We start from the raw sequence: 21,407 nt of genomic DNA, 5'->3' as shown, positions 1-21,407 counted from the left end.
AATTCTACAGAGGATGGACCTTAGCTGTCGCATGTTTGCTTCAACTCTTCAGATGAGGTCAAAGGATGTTCTAGAAATTAAAACAAAAAGGTTTACAAGAAAATTCTGAACAAGTTGGAAACGTCAATATTGTTATAAGTGATGTTATTAACACAGATCTCATAGTGACATCTAGTCTTACCTGTGAACTTCCCAGGCATCAGACTGGATCCTGAAGATTTCTTTTTAGCAGTACCCCTGAGTCCTGATAGGTGGCTTTGGTCGACTCCGCGTGATGTCGTCATCAGCGTCGTCTCCTTCCTCATGATGTCCATGTCTTCTATATAGGCGCCACCTCAGCGCGCTGACATCAGATCTTTTCTTTCGGCACCATCCAGCGCAGAGCCATTGAGTAGAGCTACCCCCTAGCATTTTTTTACTTTTTTACACTTTTTGTCATTGGTGTGTAGGTTACTCCTTCATGTCCAGAAAGACCTTGGGATTCAAGCCGTGTGGCACCTGTCACCGTGCCATGTCGGTCACTGATCTCCACGTCGTGTCTCTTTGGTCTCTGGAGCGCTACCACGAACCCAAAGTCATGCCCCGATTGCTGGGCCATGGTTCCAAAAGCTTTGAGGAAGAGGTCCCTAAAGGTTCTTGCTGCCTGGCGTAGGGCACCCCGGAGATCTTCTTCCCTGTCAAGAACAAGGTCCACGCACTGCTCCAGGGACTCAAAGACTTCATCCTCCCATTCAAAGTCGTCGAAGGGGTCAGATAAGATGTACCACAAAAGACGCAAGAAGTCGAAACATGCTTCGATTTCACCCCATCCATCACCCGACGCGGCGGAGTCTCTACATTCGAGGCCTCGTTCGCAGACGGTGTGCCTCGATCTACTCAGTTTTGCCCCCCTTACCGTGACCAGGAGCTACCCCTCCCAATTGAAGGAATTTTAGGATGTCATGTGTGCCATATTTGGGTGGCCTGACCCAGCTGGCGTGCCTTCGGGCCCCTTAGGCTCAGCAGGAGTTCCATCTAGTTCCACGCCGTCCGCTCCAGCGGCTTCTCATGGATCTCTTCCCGAATCCAGACCAGCCCTGGTCGTACCCTCTACACAACCGTCCCTGGCACCTCGTCCTCCGAGACTCCCAATGTTGCCAGCGCCCACAGGCCTCGCATCCTCAGCCTTATTTGGAGGGGCTAGGATTGGAGAAAGATGGGAAGGGGATGCATGATCCCTTAGAAGTCCAGCCTTATTCTAAACATGGACTGGTATGAGGTACTGGGTGATGCCAGTGGCTTGGATACCTCTCCAGAGCCTGGCATGCTTTCTCCCCCTAACCTGGCTACCAAGGAGGTAGTTCCTTTACAATAGTGGTACATAGGGCTGTGAAGGTGTTGGACCTGCTGCTTCCTACTGTGGCGGTCAAGACCAACGTCTTGACGAAGGTCCTGCAGCCTGACATCTCTACCTCTACACTTGCTGCAATTTAATGAGGCCTTGACTGATGTTCTCCTGGGCACCTGGTCCAAGCTGCACCTTGCGACCCAGATTTCCTCACACCTCACTGACCCCCGAGAGCTCGGTGGTCAAATCCTCTACTTCTCATGGCAGGTTCCCTTCTGCACCCCCAGATAGGGAATCCAAAAGGTTGGATAGCTCTGGCAAGAAAAGATTTTCTTCCACCAGCCTAGCATTACAGTAGGTAAACACCACATGCCTCTTGGGCCATTACTCCCATTGGTTATGGGAGAAGGTTACGCACATGCTGCCACAAGTCTCGGAGGAAGCCCGGACTGTCCTTTCCCAAGCTGTTGCAGGCGGGAGAGATGCAGTGAAGTTTATTATACGCTGTGACCTTCACATGACAGACTCGCTGGCCAGAGCGATTTCTACAACGGTGGCTGTTAGGCACCACACCTAGCTGAGAGTGTCTGGCTTCTCTGGGGATGTCCAAACCAAAATCATGGACATGCCCTTTGATGGCTCTCATCTCTTCGGAGATAGGGCGGACTCGGCGCTAGAGCATTTCAAGGACTCATGGGCTATGACCATGTCCTTGGGCCTCTCTGTATCATTTAGTCTTGTCTGCCTATTGTCACTCATCACTACGGAAGGGGATTTCAGCCACCCCAGCCATATCCTGGCTAGAGGACCGTAAGTTCAGCAACCTCTGGTCGCCCTTGTGCACGGCTCACCCTGACCACGTGGGTTGGGCGCCAGAGGTCAGGCCACAACCCTCCATCCTCCTAGTCTGAGCCTTCCAGATCAAGGGCGTGGAGGTGGTGGCAGGATATGCCATCACCTCGGACAGGTGGCTTCAACAGATAGTCCAAAGTGGCTACTTCCTTCCCCTTCTAGACTACTCTCTCCATACCTCCTACATACGGTCGGCTGATGGAGGATCACCTTGCTTTGCTTTATGCTGAAGTGGCAACTCTCTTGGCCAAGGGTGCCATAGAGAGTGTTCTGGTGCCAGAAGTAGGCAGTGGTTGCTATTCCCTCTGCTTTCTGGTCCTCAATGGGCTGTGATGTACAGCAGAGGAGCACTCCACTCGAGCGAGGCATGGGATTCCGTCCATCTGATGTCAACTCAGAGTCCCGACTACCAGTCACTCGATTGGGCAACGCAGCAAAGGTAGTTGCAGTGGCTATGGTATCTGCATTCCTTTTGGAGGTAGTGCCCTTATGCGCACGTTGCCACATCATTGATGGGGCCGTCACTTAAGGGGTGGCTGTAATGTCCAGTCATATCCATCAGTTCCTATTTTGTGACATTCCAGCCACCCCCTGGCAGTCTTTGGGTCATCAAAACAGTATGTGTTACTGTACACAATAACGTTGAGCCTGGCTGGAAATAGAAGCAGGTAGTGCACCTCCACCTCTCTTAGTGCCTTTGTCACCTCAGTGAAGGACTCCTTGTGGCGGTGTATCTACATTGTGTAGTTCGGGAAGAAGGGTCCCTCAGTGCTGTTGACATGGAAGCAGCCAGCGGTATGTGAGCATTGTAAAGTCAGGTCTCTGTCGCGATAATGCATCAACCGTACCACATGCGGGTGCAGGTAAGCCCTGGGGAAAGAAGGCCTTGCCGGCACTCTGTGCACCCTCTTCAGTGCAAAGGAGTTGGATAGAACCTGTGGGACCTCCTCTCTTCGCAGTCAATACTCCAAGAAGGCAGCCACATCTAACTTCTCGATGTTTTCGAGCAGGCCCACGATGTGGTTCTTATTGGCCAGTTTGTGACGATTAGAATTCTCCGCTTTACGGTCTAGCAGCTCAACCTTCCTGAATAGAACTTGCACCTTGTCCTTTAGTTTTTTCAATCGTCTGTGGCATGTTGCTGAGTGTGGCCTCATTACTTTTAACTCTAGGATAAGCTTGTGATGGTCATCCGACAGGATATGGAGATCGCTAGTCACCCTATCAATTTTGGTTTTAAGCACCTCTCTGGATTTATTGACAGCATCCAGAATCTGATCAAGATTAGAGGAGGGGGACACAGCCTGCACCTGGTCAGTTTAAGCTGTGTGTGGGTCAGACCTTGAGGTCCCAACCACCTCCTTAGCTGCCATGGTGCAACCCAACGGTTGCCTGCCAGATATGTAGTGGTGGCCTCACAAGTCCCCGGTAAGGACCTGCGAAACCTACCAATCTGCTCCCCTAATTCTTCAGCCATCGTCAGGGAAGCAAAGCAGCATGCAGAGGGGAAACAAATTCCCGGCCCTAGGTTTCCAGCAGAAGAGGCAAGCTTCAGTGAAAACAGTGACCAGCACTCCTGCACACTGCAACAGCCGAGTCCGCAGCAGGTCCTTAAGCATAGGGGGAAAGCGTTCTAGTGCTATGGAGACCTCTCATAGCTTCTGCCCAGAGGGGAGGCCCCGGAGTGTGAGAACCACTGCCTGCACCACAACAGCAAGGATGGGGTCGGAGCCAAGATCCCCCCGCAGCTGGCGTGGCCCCTAAGGCTGCAGGGTGATCATGGGCGCACCGCTCCCAGGCCACAAATCCATTTGCTGTTTTCTTCTGTTGGATGCTGTTGGATTCCTCTGTTATTCTATGATGCTAACTCTAGAGTTCTAAGATGTCTCCCTGTACAGCAGCTACTGCGCATATTCAAGATAGGTGACGTGTTGGAGTAGGGCCAGGACTGACAATGAGCCAGGATGTTCATAGTCTGGGATGCCATTCAGCATTTCCTGGGTTATATTGTATTCTAACATTCTGAAGCTACAGAAACGCACCACAAAGTAATATGCAGCACTTGCAACGGTGAAGACTGATTCCTTGAAAAAATGACAGTCCGAATCCTTTCAGCCTCATTCCTTAGGAGAAGGCTGTCTGTTAGCAGGTGTTACTGAAGAATACAAAGTTAATGTGCAATAAATGTAAATATTCGTGTCTTTGTGGATATCAGTGCTTTGAATATTATGCAGTCTTTTTTTTTTTTTAAACCATCGTTTTTGAGTTTTGACAATGAACACTACAGCAAGCGTGACAGGCACCATCAATAATCCAAAAAATCGCAGTTGGCACGCTGAATTTCAGCCACATCAGTTGTTCCCGGATTCCACGATGGTATGACTATACACAACTATTATAACAAACCCAAATGCGAGCCTATACAGCTGTATTGAACACAAGCAGTGTCTGAGCAGTGCAGCCCTGATTGTGTACCATCTACAGCGGGTTGAGGTCGGTGATACGCATCCTACCTGGTCCTCTTTAGGATAATTTCAGTATTTCTTTTTTTGTTACACTAGTCTTTTCAAAGTTGCAGAAAAATAAGAAAGCCCTAGATTTCTTAAGGTGCTGTCAGTTTCCTGTGTAATGTTTAACTGTGTGCTGGCCCCATATTTTGGGCCTACCACATTGTATTATATAAGGTGGGGTCATAACAGTTTCCTTGGGATATGCTATTAGTCATAAGGGTTTTCAAAGAGGGATGTGGGTGCCATGTACTAACCAGGTGGCAGGTACTGTATCAACCCTGACCATGTGATTTTGGTTGGATATTGTAGCATTGACCTAGGCGTTTTTCATTAGATTGCTCATTCTCTTGACCAGAATGTGGACCACCACTTGTTTCAAGCCCTTTGGTAAAACCTCCATTGAGGCCATTCCCAGTGTGTGTGTCACCTTACATGGTTTCACCTGCTTGTGCTGTGGTGAACAGTGTTGAACTTCAGTATCGAATCTACAGAGCTCTAGCGAGATGTTATGTCGGCATCCAAAATGTTGATATTGCTTTGAGGTGTTACCTGGCCTAAAGTTGTTTAGAACACAAGCAGTTTCCTGGCAAACTGTGCTAATTGTAATGGCGAAACATTTTATTTGCAAGCTGGTCACATTTTTGCTGTATGCACCTGCATCGGTTTAAATCTAGTGATCAGCCAGATATGGTTGCTATGTCTGTATTTCTGTTTAGAAGAAACAAAAGCCACAGTGCTCGTTTCCTGATGCTTTTATTATGAGATGATGTGCTGGTCCTTAAGCAGACTTGTAGTGGTTGCACTCTGCTTACAGTTGCTGTTTCTAGGACTGAATACATAGCTAGTTATTGTTTGTGTCTAGGCATTTTTTTTAAACTAGTGTTTATTAGTGTATATATGTATATGTGCACTTATATATATATATATAGACACACACATACACGCACGCACATATAGGTAAATAGATTAGAATGCACATTTGTATTTTAAAAGGTAGTGGTTAGACTTTTATGTTTGTTGTCAATAAAACCTGAATCTATCTGTGGGAGTTGGATTGGAAAGGAAAAGGAGCAAATCTATATTTGACGAAAATTGTCACGAATGTAAATGCCAGCCAACCACTGTACTGCTCGTTTCACTTGTATCTCTCTTAATTTTTATGTTTTTTTTCTGACGGTAGTTGACATATAATCTATGCCTTGTAAAAACTTCTTTTTAAAAGCCTACTCCATCGGAGTTACAAATATAATTTTTTGAATTTTTAGGTTTTTCCTTGATATTGCATCAGATTGTCCAGCTAGTGAAACTGTAAACCACAGCTTATCCTTTATCAGCGATGGAAATGTACTAGCTTTACACCGATTGCTGTGGAACAATCAGGAGAAGATTGGCCAATATCTCTCCAGCAACCGGTAGATAACTTTAACCTTCTTTGTTATTTACAAATAAATTGAAGATGAAAATGTAAGATGTGCAATGTTGCTTACTTAGTATAGTAATAACAGTCTGTGATGCCTACATGTCTTTTTTTTCAGAAGGTTTCTTGTCAAGTTAAAGTTTTCCTCAACAGATACATGAGGATTCATAATATGTGCATTAATAGACCAACGAAAGGCTGTATGATGCTATGTTTCCATATTTCTGCTTTTCAAATAACACTTTTCAATTCAAGTTTGCATGTGGAGTGCAAATAAAGGGACTAACTATATTTCTGATGTAACTCATATAGTTTTTTATATCCTCTTGCTTAGCACACATTTATTGATCAATGGGTTAAGAGAAACATTTATAAATTATTTATTTTAGTCAATTTCTTATTTTAGGGATCATAAAGCGGTGGGGAGGAGACCCTTTGACAAAATGGCTACACTTCTCGCATACCTGGGCCCCCCAGAGCACAAGCCTGTAGCAGACACCCACTGGTCGAGCCTGAATCTCACCAGCTCAAAGTTTGAGGAATTCATGACAAGGTAATTTTCTTGAAATCATAATGGTAAATATCTTTGTGTAGTTAACGCTGAATGTATCAAGTAGGTGTGCATGCCTTCTCAAGAATAAAGAAATAAGTATGCACTAATCTTTACATTTTTGGCATCTTTAAAAGTACAGAACAAATTTGCAGATATTAAATTAAGTTTTATTCATTCGTATATTTTTTCATTGATGTAACATTTATAAATGGGGCTAATGAAACATTCATTTTGTATCTGAACTACATCTGTCAGTCCCCAAGTAAAATCCCTCTTAGAAGCAGTATCTAATAAATAAATTGCTTGATGAGGAAGTGCAAAAAATGAAATGACAAGCTGGCAATGTTCGACAATATTTGGAGCACTATACTGATTTGCTGTAGGTGATACACTTGAATGCAGTTCCTTCCATTTCTGTTCTTTTTATTGGCATTTCTAAAGTGCACAGCTGCACAAATAGGGCTTCCTGGCGTTAGAAGGCATATAGATAAACTATTTCCCACTGTACCAAATCAGTCTCTCTTTTAAAAAAAAAAAAAAAAAAAGCAGGTATTGAGAGACTTCCTGAGGCTGAGTTTGTCATGGGAACCGAGAAGTTTTAAGGGGGGGAATTCCAAAGTTTCCCTGCTGGGTAAATAAAAGACTGACACCCGCATCTTCTTTTATGAATTTTCGGAATCCTTGCATGCAGCGAAGTAGAGGATCTTAATGGCACATGGGGCTGAATAAGATGGTGTTGTAAGATTGGGCCTGTGTTATGGAAAGCACGATATGTGATATACAGCGCTTTAAACTGAGCCCTTTTTTTTATTGGGAGCCAATGAAGCTTGGCAAGTTAATTTGACTCGAAGTGATGCTTAGGCATCCTCATCAGCAGGCATGCTATCATCTTTTGGACAATATCTAATTGTCTTAGCATGGATTGGGATGTACCCAAGTAATATGCATTACTGTAGTCCAGATGCGAGATCACTAAAGCTTGACGAATAGCACATTGGGAAGTAATATAGGTAGAATTCCCAATAACTTTCTGATGGTTCTTAAGATGTTAAAAATGCCTGCAGCTGGTTTCCTGACTTGGACTTCAAAAGACCTTTTGTCATCCATGCAGATCCTGGAGTGCTTGACCGAGCGTTGTTACCTAGGATCATGACATCTGTTTATCCACCATTGAGTGGGCCGCAGTTGGCCATCCAATATGGCCACTGTCAAGAAGCATGGTTTAAGACTTGCCACTTTAGAATGATTTTCCAGGGCTAGTGAGATGATTATCAGTTGCAACATAAGTAAGCTTTATATCTGAAAGAGACAGGTTAGTGATAGATTCCTTACCTTAGACTATCCCCAGGCGTCAGACTGTATCCAGAAAGTTTTCGTCAGCAGTAACCCTGCACGTCGGTAGGCGTCTTCGCGCGGCTCCGCGTACGTCGCTGGCGTCGTAACCGCCAAGACGACACCGTCGGTGCTACTTTGATGCGCCCACGCGTGCTGATGTCACTTCTTTCTTTTTCCGCGCCAGCAAGCGCAGATCTGAGAGAGAGCGGGACCCCTAGTTAATGTTTTAACTTGGTTTCTGAGAGCTTGGTTCTCTTGTTTTGTCGAGACTCGACTCCTGGTGCAGTAGGGATACCAGGGTTTAAGTCCTGTAGGGCCTGCCATCGGAACATGTCGGTAGCGGACCTGCACGACGTGTGTCTCTTCTGCTTGGGGCATGTCCATGACTCCGAGGCGTGCCCTGATTGTCAGGCCAAGGCTCCGAAAGCTATGCGGGAGCGTTCCCGAAAGTTGTTGAAGGTCCGGCAATCGGTTCCTTGCCGATCGAGGTCCTGGTCCCGTGGGAGGTCGAGGGACCGGTTGTGGAGCCGTCACCATCGCTCGTCGGACTTGGGGACAGGTAAGTCAAGGCCCCATAAAAAGTCGAAGAAGCGACGTCGCTCTTAGTCTACCACTCACCGGGCGCGGGATGTGGTGGAGGGGGTAGGCGGTCACTCTCCCACGGCTCCGATGGAGCCTCCGTTGTTGCCTGCGGCCTACCCGCCCTTTCCAGGCCCGCACGCGACTCCGGACGAAATGCAGGCTTTCCGGTCAGCCATGTGCTGTTTGTTTGGCCCCTCGGGTCCCTCCGGAGCGCCTTCGGGCCCCGTGGACCTGTTGGATGGGTCTGCCCCCGTGCTGCCGCCTTTGGCCCCGGCTACGCCGGCACGATACCCTACAGCTAAACCGGGATTGGTCTATTACCCCCCAGGACCGTTTCTTGGTGGAGAGTTTATCCCATTCCCCCGGGCACCTCGTCCTTACCGGTCTCTTCAACAACCGGTGGATGAAGGGGAATTCTGGGAGGGGTCTGAAGACCCTCTTGCAGCTCAATACGAGGATGAGCCAGAATGGGAAGGTGATATGGAAGGTCCAGTGGATCTGGATTTCTCTCCACATCCAGGTATACTGTCCCCCTCTTCCATGGCTACGGAAGAGGTTGGGACTTTTTCTGTGGTGTTACGTAGGGCGGCTGAGGCTCTTAACCTCGAGCTCCCTTCTGTACCTATCAAGACCAGGCTCCTGACTGGGGTACTGCAGCCAACGTCCTCCTCTGCGGAGCCGCTGCTGCCCTTCAACGACTCACTTACTGACGTCCTGTTGAGCACCTGGACCAAACCCAACACAGGGGCTCCTGTGGATAAGGGTGTGGCGCACCGCCATTGCCCAGCGACCCCAGCTTTTTCACGCAACACCCGACGCCTCAGAATCTGGTTGTCCAGGCCTCCGCCTCGCCGTCCGCATTCCCTTCTGCCCCTCCAGACACGGAATCTAAGAAACTGGAACAGTTTGGGAAAAAGATTTTCACTTCTGCCTGTTCCGGCTTGTGGGCGGTGAATACTGCGTGCCTGTTGGGCCACTATTTACATTCTGTGTGGGACACGGTGGCGCAGGTGCTGCCCTGTGGAAGCTCAGGCGGTGCTCTCCCAGGCCATTACCGAGGGGAGAGATGCTGCTAAATTCACTATCTGTTGTGGGCTTGACACGGCAGGGCACTTTCCTCAACAGTGGCGCACCGCCGTTACTCTTGGCTCAGAACAACTGGCTTCTCCGGGGATGTTCAGAACCCTTTGTTGGACATGCCCTTTGATGGCACACGCCTCTTTGGTGACCAGGCGGATAGCACCCTGGAACGCTTTAAGGACTCTCGGGCTACGGCCCAATCCTTGGGTCTCGCCACCACGCGCACTCCCTCGGGGTCCGCTTTTCGCTCCTTTCAAGGTCAGGTTCGAGGTGCCCAGTCGCGTTCCTTTCAGACCCGCAGGCCTGCACAGTCTCAGCGCAGCTGCGGACGTTGGACCTGAGGTGGTGGATCCTGAGGAGAGCGGGCAGGTCAATCCACCACCACTCCTGCCGCCGCCTCAAAACCTTCCTAGTCCGATGTTTCAGGCCCACCAGACACCAGTGCGCTGCAGAATTCGCCATCACCTCCCCCACTGGCGCACCATCACTTCGGATAGGTGGGTTCTACAGATAGTCCGAAGGGGCTAATCCCTTCCCTTCGAGTCTACCCCTCCAGCCATGCCACCTCAGTACCACCGCATGGTGGGGGGTCACTTGGCACTTCTCCAGCAGGAAGTTGTGGCTCTCTTGGCCAAGGGGGCCATCGAGCGCGTTCCGACGCCGGAAGTAGGTTGTGGTTGTTACTCCCACTACTTCTTGGTTCCAAAGAAGGACAAAGTTCTGCGCCCTATCTTAGACCTCTGGAACGTCAATCGCTTCCTCCGGAAGGAGAAATTCAAGATGTTCACGCTTGCTCAGGTCTTGTCTGCCCTAGACCTGCAAGACTGGCTGGTAGCGTTGGACTTGCAGGATGCTTATTTTCATATCCCCATCCCGCCAGCCCACTGGCGTTGCCTACGGTTCACGGTGGGCCATGAGCACTTTCAGTTCACCGTGCTCCCTTTCGGCTTACCAGCGCCCCTCAGGTGTTCACGAAAGTGATGGCGGTGGTCGCTGCTCATCTTCGCAGATCAGGGGTTTCAGTCTTCCCCTATCTCGATGACTGGCTGTTGAAGGCGGGCTCGCACCAGGCAGTCATCTCCCACCTCCAGACTATGGCCGACCTTCTGAATTTGCTGGGGTTTTCCATCAACGTGCTGAAGTCACACCTGATTACCTCTCAGAAGCTCCTCTTCATCGCAGCGGTTCTGGATACGGCGCAGTTTCGGGTTTCTTCTCCCGAACAGCGAGTCCGGGACATTGGGGCTATGATTCCGAACTTTCGGCCCAGGTCCTGGGTTTCGGTCAGGATGACCCTGAGCCTGCTGGGCCTCATGGCCTCCTGCATCCTGCTGATCTATCATGCCAGATGGCATATGCGGGCTCTGCAGTGGGACCTGGCATGGCTCTGCACTCCTGGCGCGGAAAAGTTGTGTACAGAACTGACGTCAGCACGCGTGGGCGCGTCTAAGTAGCTCCGACAGCAGCTATGACGCCAGAGAAGTACGCGGAGCCGCACGACGATGCCTACCGACGTGCAGGGCTACTGCTCACGAAAACTTTCCGGATCCAGTCGGACGCCTTCGGATATTCTAAGGTAAGGAATCTATCACTAACTAATGTCTCTTACAGATATATCGTTACACAAGTAAGTAACTTGTGCTTATGTCTCTTTCTTTAAAATGTGATTTTGTCACCCTCTGCAGAATAGGGAAAGCTTCTCAACCGTACTGCTTGAGGTGCTGTGGGACTGAGGGGAAATATTTTCATACACTATGGCAATGTCCAAGAATTATGGAATACTGAGTTAGGGTTATGAGGACAATATCACAGGTGAAGGAGGTATCACTTATGCCAGCGCCCAAGAGTTGCCTACTGAACGTTTGGGAACCAAATGATCTTACGCTTCAAGGCTCAGGAATGGGTTACGCTGGGAATAATGGTTGCAAAGTGGAACATCGCACAAAGAAGCTTGGTGTGAAGACATTGACGCAGCTATGATAACTGAAAAAAGTGTACTGTAGCCGAGGGTGTCCGCGCAAATGGAATAACGTGTGGGGGGCGTGGAATAAATTTCGGGGATACATTTGTGAACCTCCTAAGACTCAATCGGGGGAAACATCAGAAAAAGAGATAGTTGGGGACATACGAGAATAATGTGTGTAGTGTTACTGAAGACTGGGGTTTATATGATGATAACAGACAGAATGATGAAGTAATATGATTAATGGAATGTAATTTTACTTTACATTGGTGGAACGAGATGTGCGTAATTTATTGTACTGTTGAAAATAAATAAAAGGTGTTTTTAAAAAAAACAAAAAAATAGTGATTTTAATCTCATCACTTATTAGTCCTCTTTTTTTCGTCTCATTTCATTGATAACTTCTCATTTTTGTATGTATTACTTCAACATCCCTGCACTGTGATGTGGTTTCTTTTACAACCCCATGCATTTCGAGACTGAGCTCTTTATCTGGAGGCATAATTTTTTACAACAATCAAAAGTAAAACTGGTATTTTAGAACAAATGCAGTTAGTCAGCAACGTAATTTTGTTCAAAATATGTCTACATAAAAACTGACTGTAAGCCTTCATGAAGAACAGTAGCGACAAATGATTGCTACGTGCTTGATTTCACTTGGGTGTTATCTACCTTATTAGATCATTTACTCACATAAATATTAAATTCCTGATCAGATTTTCAAGTCCGTTTTCAACAATTTAAACCTGTTGAGCTCTTCTTCCGTGTGGAAGGAGAAGACACCCAGAACCTCATTGAATAAGCTAGGCTGAGATTAAGAAAACGTGGGTGGGATGAACATCACACATTTCTTCCTTTATCAAATTGCCTACCTAAGTGGCCACTGAAATGCTTTTCTCCTTGATCTAATTCCCAATCTACTGGTCTGGGTAATCATTGAAGCATGACTATTTTGCAGTATGAAATATCTTGTAGATTCACATTCTTAGTTTATCTCATCCTTGCTGGATCCTTGAAACAAGATGGTGTCTTTCTTACTGATTTTGCTTTAAACGTAATGAGGAGTGATTACATTCTGTAGATAATTAGCTTCTTGTGAACAACAACCCAAGCCTCAAAAACCATGAATTCGTCCGGAGTGCATTCCTCTAAGATTATAGCTAAATGACCTCCTTTTGGTAGGCATGGCTAGTGTGTCTATATGGAGTGTCCAGTGACATGCAGCCACTGACCCTGCTGCCTTGCCATCCTGCCAGCCTCCTTTCTTGGGTGCCATGTAGCGGTGAGGAAACCAAAGCATTGTTCTTATTGTTTTGACTGTCTACCCCCTATGTTTCCTACGTTAGCAAGCTTCAAATGGGTAAACGGAATAACTGAACATTGATGTGGATTTTGACTATGCGTTTTTTCTAGAATTGTGAGCTCTGAGAGAATGAACCGTTGCTTTTTGAGATTGTAGAGCAGTCCTCTGGCTTTCAGTGATAGAATTAACATATACTCCTTCTGAACGTTTATTCAAATTTTAGGAGTTTCTTTTTTTATTAGAAAACAATCTTATTTCTGGCAGACATTTGCAAACCAAAGATCAACTATTGGTCAAGAGTTCAGGAGTGTTTTCCAAAGGACAGTCGTCTTTCTGTTTAGTGACTATATATTTGGAACAGATTTTTTCTAGAGCCCTGACAGCCTCTTGTCTTTCATGAAAAACAGCAGAAAGAGCAATTCCTAGTGATTTTGACTAATATAGGTGAACAGGTCTTGATTCATTTAGGACAGTTGTGTGGCTATATAATTTTCATGTATTTGTTTATTTACTACTCATTTACTAGTGGGGTTTCCTCTACCTTTAGGTTTTGGTGCCATCATCTCTTCCCAGATATGAGCTATACCCTTTTCGGCATGGCTTTTAACCTTGAGTGTGAATAAACTTGATTCTCAAGACCAGTTACTAGTGCTCCAAAATAAATATAATAAATAATCAGTATTTGAAACTGTGCTAGGAGGATTCAGTGCTTCTTGTTCTGATATCTATGAAAGTTGTTGTCAGATGCTGGTATTCCTGTACAGCCAACTTGGCACTTGCCATTGTACACATTGTGTACCGTTTTTGATTAATAGTAACATCTGCTATTTTAAAGAAGTGTGATTGGCAAAATTGTGGTAGCAAGTGTTATAGAAAATCAAGCTGTTAATATTATGTGTGTAGATGATTCCAATTATTTTGCATATTTCACACGGTGCTAAATTGCCTGGTGGCGGTGCTTTGTCTAATTTGTGCCAGATATCATTCTAGATGCTGTTATCTAACTCCGCTTCTCTCTCACTGCAGCATGTGGATGACCGACACAACGCTTCACATTTTTTCCTTTTTTGTTTTGACGCTTACATTGTTTGTTGCCTTCGATATCAGTTGTCATTGGAATATATATGTATGTTGATCATCCTTGGGTCTCCTTCCGAGTGTTAATTGTTATCTGGCCAGGAGTGGGGATTGGGTGAGGGTGAGGGGGATGATGGAGTGAACTTGACTGACTATCCACCAAGTAACTGAGAATAAAGCTATGATCAATAAGCAAGGTAGGTGAAGCGAGAGACTTGGGTGGAAAAGAGCTCCATTCAGAACTTGATTTTTCTGCCACAAGGGCATTTTGCGTCCCAAAAAGGCATGAAATGCCACCAGAGAACATCATTACAGGTGATACTGGGTTCTTTAGGGGAGATGAATGCTGAATTACTCTTCACTCTCTCTTCCATACACATCATCTTTGTTAGCGGGAGAAAAGGAAGTACCTGACCTGTCCCACTTTATACGGTGGTTGTGCAGCCTTTATGGTTTAAATCTTTTTATTCAGAGCTGCGGAGAATAAATGCACTTTTCGAGGGTCACACAGGGCCCGGTTGAAATGAAAAATATCGTAACAATATATCAAAGTAAACAATGAACGTCCACCCACCACTCATTTCCCGAAGAAGCAAAGAGAGGAAAAGAAAGAAGAGACAGAAGCCACCCTCCCCCCCCCCCCACCCACCCATGGTCCAAGTTGGTGAGAGCGCGTTGGGCCAGTTAATGTGTCAGGCCTGTTACTCGTGAATCTCAGGGGACATAGTCTGGTGTAGCTAAGCGCAGGAGACGTAGATATCTCGGACATGTCAACTCCCGGAATTCTTGTGTGAGCAGAGCGAGAAAGGGCTGCCACAGGTCGCTGAAGGAGGAGCCTTTTCCAGCCAGAGTAAGAGAGACCTTTTCCATCCCCAAGACGTGCCATAGTCTGTGATACCAACCCGTGAGTGTAGGAGTGTGGGGTTTTTTCCAGTGAATCAGGATGTTTTGGACAGCCGTGCCTAGTGCTATAGCTATCTGTTTCCCTCGTCTAGATTTAAGGGGGTAGGTGAGGGGGTTGGGCACCCCTAGTAGACATATGCGGGTAATCTAGGGAGTTCTGCATCAAGGTGTTTGTCCACTTTGTCCAGTATGTGTGTCCAGTAGGTCTGGAGGTGTACACAGTCCCACAGCAAGTGAAATAATGTGCCCTTCTTGCCTCATCCCCTCCAACAGTCGGGACTCTGTGTCGCGTCAGTTTGATTAAGTCTCTCTGGAGTGTAATACCAGTGGTAGACTAGTTTGGTGAATGTTTCAGTGAGACCTACGTGTGTAACTGTGTGGCATTCCCTGTACCAAGCCCCCTCCCACTCCCGGGGAGTAAGATCGCGCCCCAAATCCCGTTCCCATCGGGCCCGCCCCGCATGATGGGTGTGGTTGAATCTTGTCCGAGGACCGCGTTATGAGCCAACGTTCATACGGCGTGAGGAGTCTTGCCGCCAGTGTGCGATTGCCAGGGTGCATGGCCCAGTGTCGGACCTGGAGGTAGCACATACGCTCTGTCTCTGGGAGACCGTAGTTGGTCCTGAGCTGCTGAAAGAAGATGATGTCTCCCTTGTCGAATAAGAGACCTAACGCATGGCAGCCGGCCTCTCGCCACAAGTGGAAGGACTGGGAGACCGTCCCAGGGCCAAAATTGGGGTAATCCAAAATAGACGTGAGCGGCGAGGGAAAGGTCGTGAGGTCGTGGCGTGTGTTCGTTTGGTCCCACACCGTTAGAGGTGTGCGTGTTACCTGCGAGGCGTAGAGATTGGGAGGCCGATGGGCCTTCAAGAGAAAGGGAACTTTCATAAGGGACGTGCCTGCCACGGCTCGGTCTTGGTAAAGCCAGTGTTTCTTAGATTCGGCCCGACTCCATTCGACTAAATATCGGAGCTGTGTGGCCTTGTAATAGAGCGTGAGGTCTGGGATCCCCAATCCTCCTTCATGGGGAGGAAGAAAACGGACTGCTCGTTGAAATTGTGGTTTGCGACTTTGCCATATGAAAAGTGAGAGTTCCGCTTGTACCTTCTGAAGCCAGCCGGTAGGGGGCGGCAAGGGGAGTGTTTGAAATAAATAGAGGATTTTAGGCAGCACTGTCATCTTTATTGCCGCGACGCGCCCCAGCCAGGAGATCTGGTGGTGTCTCCACCGCTGGAGCTCGCAGCGGATGTGAGTATGGAGGAGTGAGAAATTGGTTATTCTCATGTCCTGTAAGGTTGGAGCCAAATGTATGCCCAGATACGGGACGGTGTCGTCCGACCACCATAGAGGAAAGCGTGCCTGTAAGTCAGCTTTCTCTTGTGGCAGTAGTGAGAGGTTCATCGCTATAGATTTAGTCAAATTGACCTTAAACCCGGAGGCTCGAGCGAAGATGGCTGGTTCCTCTAAGAAGGCACCCAGTGCTCTCTCAGGATTTGCTAGAGTTACAAGCACATCATCTGCGTATAAGCAAATGGTATGGGTATCCCCCCCCCCCAAAGCGGATGCCTGTGATCTGGGTGTAGTCCCTGTCCCTCTGTGCCATGGGCTCCATATAAAGAGCGAAGAGGAGAGGTGACAGGGGGCAACCCTGTCTCGTCCCCCGATGAATGGGAAAGGGAATGGAGGTGTGCCTGTTTATTCTTACCGTCGCCATTGGAGATCGGTAGCAATTAAAGATATGGGTCCTCATTTTCTCCCCTAGGCCCATGCGAACCAATACCTGCTCGAGATATGGCCAGTTGACTCGATCAAAGGCCTTCTCCGCGTCGATCGTGAGAAGAATATATTTTGCACGAGGCTTTTTCAATAAGGTGGGTAACCCGTTTTGTATTGTCACTTGTCTGCCGTTGTGGTATAAACCCAGCTTGATCGGGGTCCACTAGTCCTTGCATGTAAGGGGCGAGCCGACTCGCCAGAATGCCGGTATAAAGCTTCATGTCTATATTCAGGAGTGAGATGGGCCGATAGAAGGCGCACTCTGCTTTATCTTTCCCGGGCTTGGGGAGGACGACTATTGCCGCCTCCAGCATGGAGGGAGGGATGGCCCCGGATACCGCAAAATAATTGAAATGCCGGGTGAGCAAAAGAGTGAGTATTGCGCAAAATTGTTTATAAAAGGCTGCTGTGTAGCCGTCTGGGCCGGGTGATTTACCCAATTTCAGACTGGCGATGGCAGAAATTACTTCCTCCGGCCTGATCTCTCTTTCAATGTGGGCTGCCTGGTCCGGTGTCAAAGTGGGCCTCATGTAGGAAGCTATATCCGCCTCATCCAGAGACTGGTCATCGTAGAGCTAGGCATAAAACGTGCGAAAGGTGTCTACAATGACATCATTGGAGCATGTGTTGCCTGAACCATATCTGATTTCTTGGATGCCCTCGCATAAGCGGACCTCGCACAGCCGGTGCGCAAGAAGGCGGCCCCATTTATCTCCGCCTGTGCAGAAGGAATGTCGTAGCCGCAGTGCGGCATATTCTGCCTTATCCCTATCTAGAGCCGTCAGTTGTGCCCGAGCGTTGGTGAATCTGCTCCAGTTCCCGCACCTTCTGTGTCAGCTCATCTTGCTTTGCCTTGCGGTCTGCGTTATCTGCGGAAGAGATAGGAATGACCTCCCCCCACCTGATGACCGCTTTAAGAGCCTCCCAGCATTTGGAGAGCACGGTGTCCGGAGTGTCATTGTGCGAGAGATAGTCCTCTATTGCGCGTTTAATCTGTGTTACTGAGTCTGGCCTATGCAGTAGAGCGTCCCGAAAACGCCAGTGTCTATCCAGTCGGCGGATCGGTGGGAGTTCCAGCGTGATTTCCACAGGATTGTGATCAGACAGGGAAGCCGTGAGTATGTCGATCGAGAGTTTAGCCTTGCGGAGTGTTTTAGTACCAAGGAAATAGTCAAGTCTCGCATAGGTTTTACGGGCGTTCGAGTAGTACGAGAATGCCCGCGAGTGGGGGTGGTGGTGTCGCCAGAGATATGTGAGGTCCATGTCGTGTAGCCTGGTGAGCCCTGTGGAGGAAAGAGCGCCCACTTGGCTCGCGCGCTATGCTGACCTGTCAAGGTCATTGTTAAAAACTATGTTGAGGTCCCCCCCCCCCAGTAGTATGTGGCGCTCCTGAGTCGCGGTGGCAGCCGTTAGTGCATCTTGCAGAAACCGTTCCTGTCCCTCGTTAGGGGCGTAGATTGAGTCCACAACTACAGTGTTCCCCCCTATAGTAAAGTGATGAGTGAGAAGTCTGCCTTTAATCTCAACTCCCCTCTGGGTTGCCTTCCCCTGAAAAGGCCCTGGAAACTAGAATGGCTACCCCAGCCGTTTTAGAAGATGCGGAAGAGAAGAATTGGGTTGGGAAGGCGCGAGACTGAAGCCGGTGGCAGTCCCTGGAAATGAGGTGGGTCTCCTGAAGCAGACAGATATCCCCCCTCGTACTCTCTAGATATGAGAGAAGTGCTCTGCGTTTAATGGGATTATTGAGTCTTCTCACATTAAAGGTGATAATCTTAAGAGAGGGTGGCGACATCACGCACCGGGATATGAATTAAAATAACAGAGCTACCAGGACACCTGAGCACTAGCATGGATATAAAGGCCTCGCGGTGCGCTCTGGACCGGGCTCCCCCCAGAAATAAAGAACAGCAAGGAAGTGTAGGTTAAGTGATGAAAGAAGTGAGGACCCATAAAAACTGAAAAAGAAAAACAAGGCCCAACTGGTGCCAAAAAAGGGAAAAATGAAAAACCCGTAAGTTCAATCGGTAGCCCGTCATCCCAGAATGAACAGCAAGGAAGTCTTTGGGGTCGACTGGTGGCCTAAGTGATCCTCCCCCTCCCCCGAACATCTGTGAAAGACCACCTCACGGCAACCGGAGACAGCTACTTGCTGCGTGCATTGGCCAGGGCCCCCGGCAGCGCCGCCAGGACAGCCTGTTCTTTCTTGGCATCCTGTGGGTCTGGTCTCCGTGCACGATGCCGGCGACGCTGTCGCCTCCACCTCAGGTGGCCATCGCTGGACTCCCGTTCCGAGCCCTCCCCGTCGCTTCGGACAGGGAGCATAGTTGAAACAATTTCCCTTTGTGGCAGAATACCAGACGGAACGGGTGCCCCCCAGGAATAGGAGATGTTCCTTTGGCGCAGGGCCTCCGTGATGGGCCGGAAGGTGTGGCGTTTTTGAAGAGTGATGGCGGCGAGATCCTGATAAAGGGCCAGCAGTTAGTTACGGAAAGTGATCAGTTGCATCGAGCAGGCCTTACGGAGCATCTCCTCTTTGGTGCAGAAGTCCTGAACGCAGAACAGAATGTCCGCCGGGGAAACAGTCGATCTGGGGGGGGCACACTCTGTGCGCTCTATCCAACTTTAGATCAAAGTCTGGAGGGTTGCCCAGGACAAAATTGAAGAGGTCTCGGACATAACCGAAGATGTCGCCTGCTTCCTCGTCGGCCTTCACTCCCCAAATTCGAATAATATGGCAGCGGGAGCGGTTCTCGAGGTCCTCCAGGTGGGATTGAACGTCTACTTGTTGCTCATAAATTCACAGGACCTCCTGTTGCATGGCTGCGAGTTCAGCATCCCGAGTATCACTTTTGGATTCCAGCGACGCCACCCTTTTCCCTATTTCGTCCACATCTTTGCAGATGTCTTTGATCTCAGCCGTGAGGTCGCGTTTCACTGTCTGAAGGTCATCCCGCAGAGCCGCGAACAGGGACTCCAGGAATGCCCATGTCACCGGCTCATCCGAAGCGGCGGCCATGTGTGTCACTGGACCCTCCCGATCAGGCTCCGCCAGCCCCGCGCTCCGTGCCCGAGCAAAGAGGTCTTTAAGGGAAGTCTCCTTCGGGGTTTGCTCGTCTCTCCTGCCCCGGGTGGATGTCATAGTCAGCCAAGAATGCGGTGTTGTCCTCTAGGGCCACGGGCTGGAGCCCACGGGCCACCCCTGGCTACCAGTTCTCTCCCCTATGCCAGATCTCAGCCCGTGCCGCCCCGGCCAGATTCGGACATGCAGTCCCTGTTGCTCACAAGGGGCTAAGATGTGCGCTGCTCACCAAAGGTCCATACATCAAACTCTGGTACACCGCTCTACCACCAACCTTCGGAACCGTGAGGGCACGGGCAAGGTGCGTCTGGGGACAGGGACGGTGGACGGCAGTAGCTGGTCTAAGCAAAGCTTCAGTACCTGGGGCCGAGGGTGGAAGGCCCAGCCGAAGGGTCCGCAGTGCGCTGCTTTCGGGGCCCCGTGGCCTCGCCGAACCGCATGGAGTGTCCTCCAGGAATCAATGCAAGGCGCCTCAAGAGATCCGTCGACACAAGGCGGAGAGGCCTCAGAGGTCTGATCCGTAGGCCCGTCTGTCGTAGAAAGCAGTCTAAATGACCCAGGTTGCCAACAGAAAGTGTCACCGGTGTAAGAATGGAGCGAGACCACCGGCGGGCATCGCTGTTCTGTTCTGGAGTCCAGGGAACCCTGGGAGGGCCCGAGCAGCCTACAGCCAGCTCCTGTGTCCTCAGGGCCCCTCGGCCACCTCCAGAGGGCCCCCACCGTCACCGTGTGGGCCCCAGGGGACCGGCACACTGTTCGCCGCAAGGGAGGCCGGCCAGGCCGAGCACGCCGCTGCAGGGCACAAGGTCGCAGGCTTGTGAAGTAGGCCGGGGGCCGAGCTGCCCCCATTGGCCAACCCTCCACTGTCAGCCCCAGAGACAAGCAGATGTCAGCAGCCGCAGCGTTAGGCCGAATCCTGCAGCCGGGGGTCCCGCAGCCACCGTAGCATAGGCAGGGCTGGAAACTCCAGGTAGGCCGCCGTCACTATCATCCGCCCCCTGCCGCTCTGGGTCTACCTCCACATGGGCAACTGGAGTCCCACTCTGACAGTTCCAAAATGGCGGGCGCCGCGGCTCCGGGCACCCGTGTCCGCTGATCTCTGGGCCCAGGCGGTGGGAAGAGGCCCCAGGAGGATGCTGCAGCACACACAGACGTCGTGGCACCTCGCGGGTAGCCGCCGGCAGGGGATCCCCGTGACTGTAGCAGCGCCGCGGCGTGACGGCCTCTCTCCGGCTGGGCGACCCTCATCAGCGGCGGCAACGGCACCAACAAGCTTCCAGTAGCACAGCCAACGGGTCGCCGGAAGGCTCAGGAAACCCCCAGCCGCAGGTCAGTGCCGATAAACGGGCTTCTGGGACGGAATCTGTGCTAATTTACCTGCGGGTGGAGGAGAGGAGAGGAGGCACGTCCTAACTCTCCACCATCTTGGCCACGCCCCCCATTGTGCAGCCTTTAAACAATTGTGCTGGCACATATTAAGCAGAAGTAATTTGACATTTTCTCAATACTTGTTTGTTTTCAGTCAAAGACATTGAAGTACTTTACAAGTACTTTCTAAAAAAAACAAAAGTTTAATACTGGCCACGTGTGACAGCAACTGTGGACTTCAAAATCCCCGCCCTCATCTATAAATCCATGTCGCCCAAAGAA

The 21,407-nt window shown here is 49.4% G+C and overlaps 1 protein-coding gene across 12 annotated transcripts in view; it reads left to right on the top strand.

The window, feature by feature from the left end:
* NF1 (neurofibromin 1) overlaps window positions 1-21,407 on the top strand; it is a 1,956,660-nt gene that overhangs the window by 1,206,259 nt on the left and 728,994 nt on the right. For all 12 annotated transcript variants that reach the window (XM_085649550.1, XM_085649547.1, XM_085649544.1 and 9 more), the window contains 2 exons: window positions 5,955-6,101; window positions 6,513-6,659. In XM_085649550.1, the coding sequence (XP_085505676.1) occupies window positions 5,955-6,101; window positions 6,513-6,659 (294 nt within the window). The remainder of the gene's footprint in view (window positions 1-5,954; window positions 6,102-6,512; window positions 6,660-21,407) is intronic.

This window comes from Triturus cristatus, chromosome 3_2 (genome assembly GCF_964204655.1).
Source record: "Triturus cristatus chromosome 3_2, aTriCri1.1, whole genome shotgun sequence".
Lineage (NCBI taxonomy): Eukaryota > Metazoa > Chordata > Amphibia > Caudata > Salamandridae > Triturus > Triturus cristatus.
Note: the sequence above shows the minus strand (reverse complement) of the source record. Positions and strands in the feature narration are given on the sequence as shown.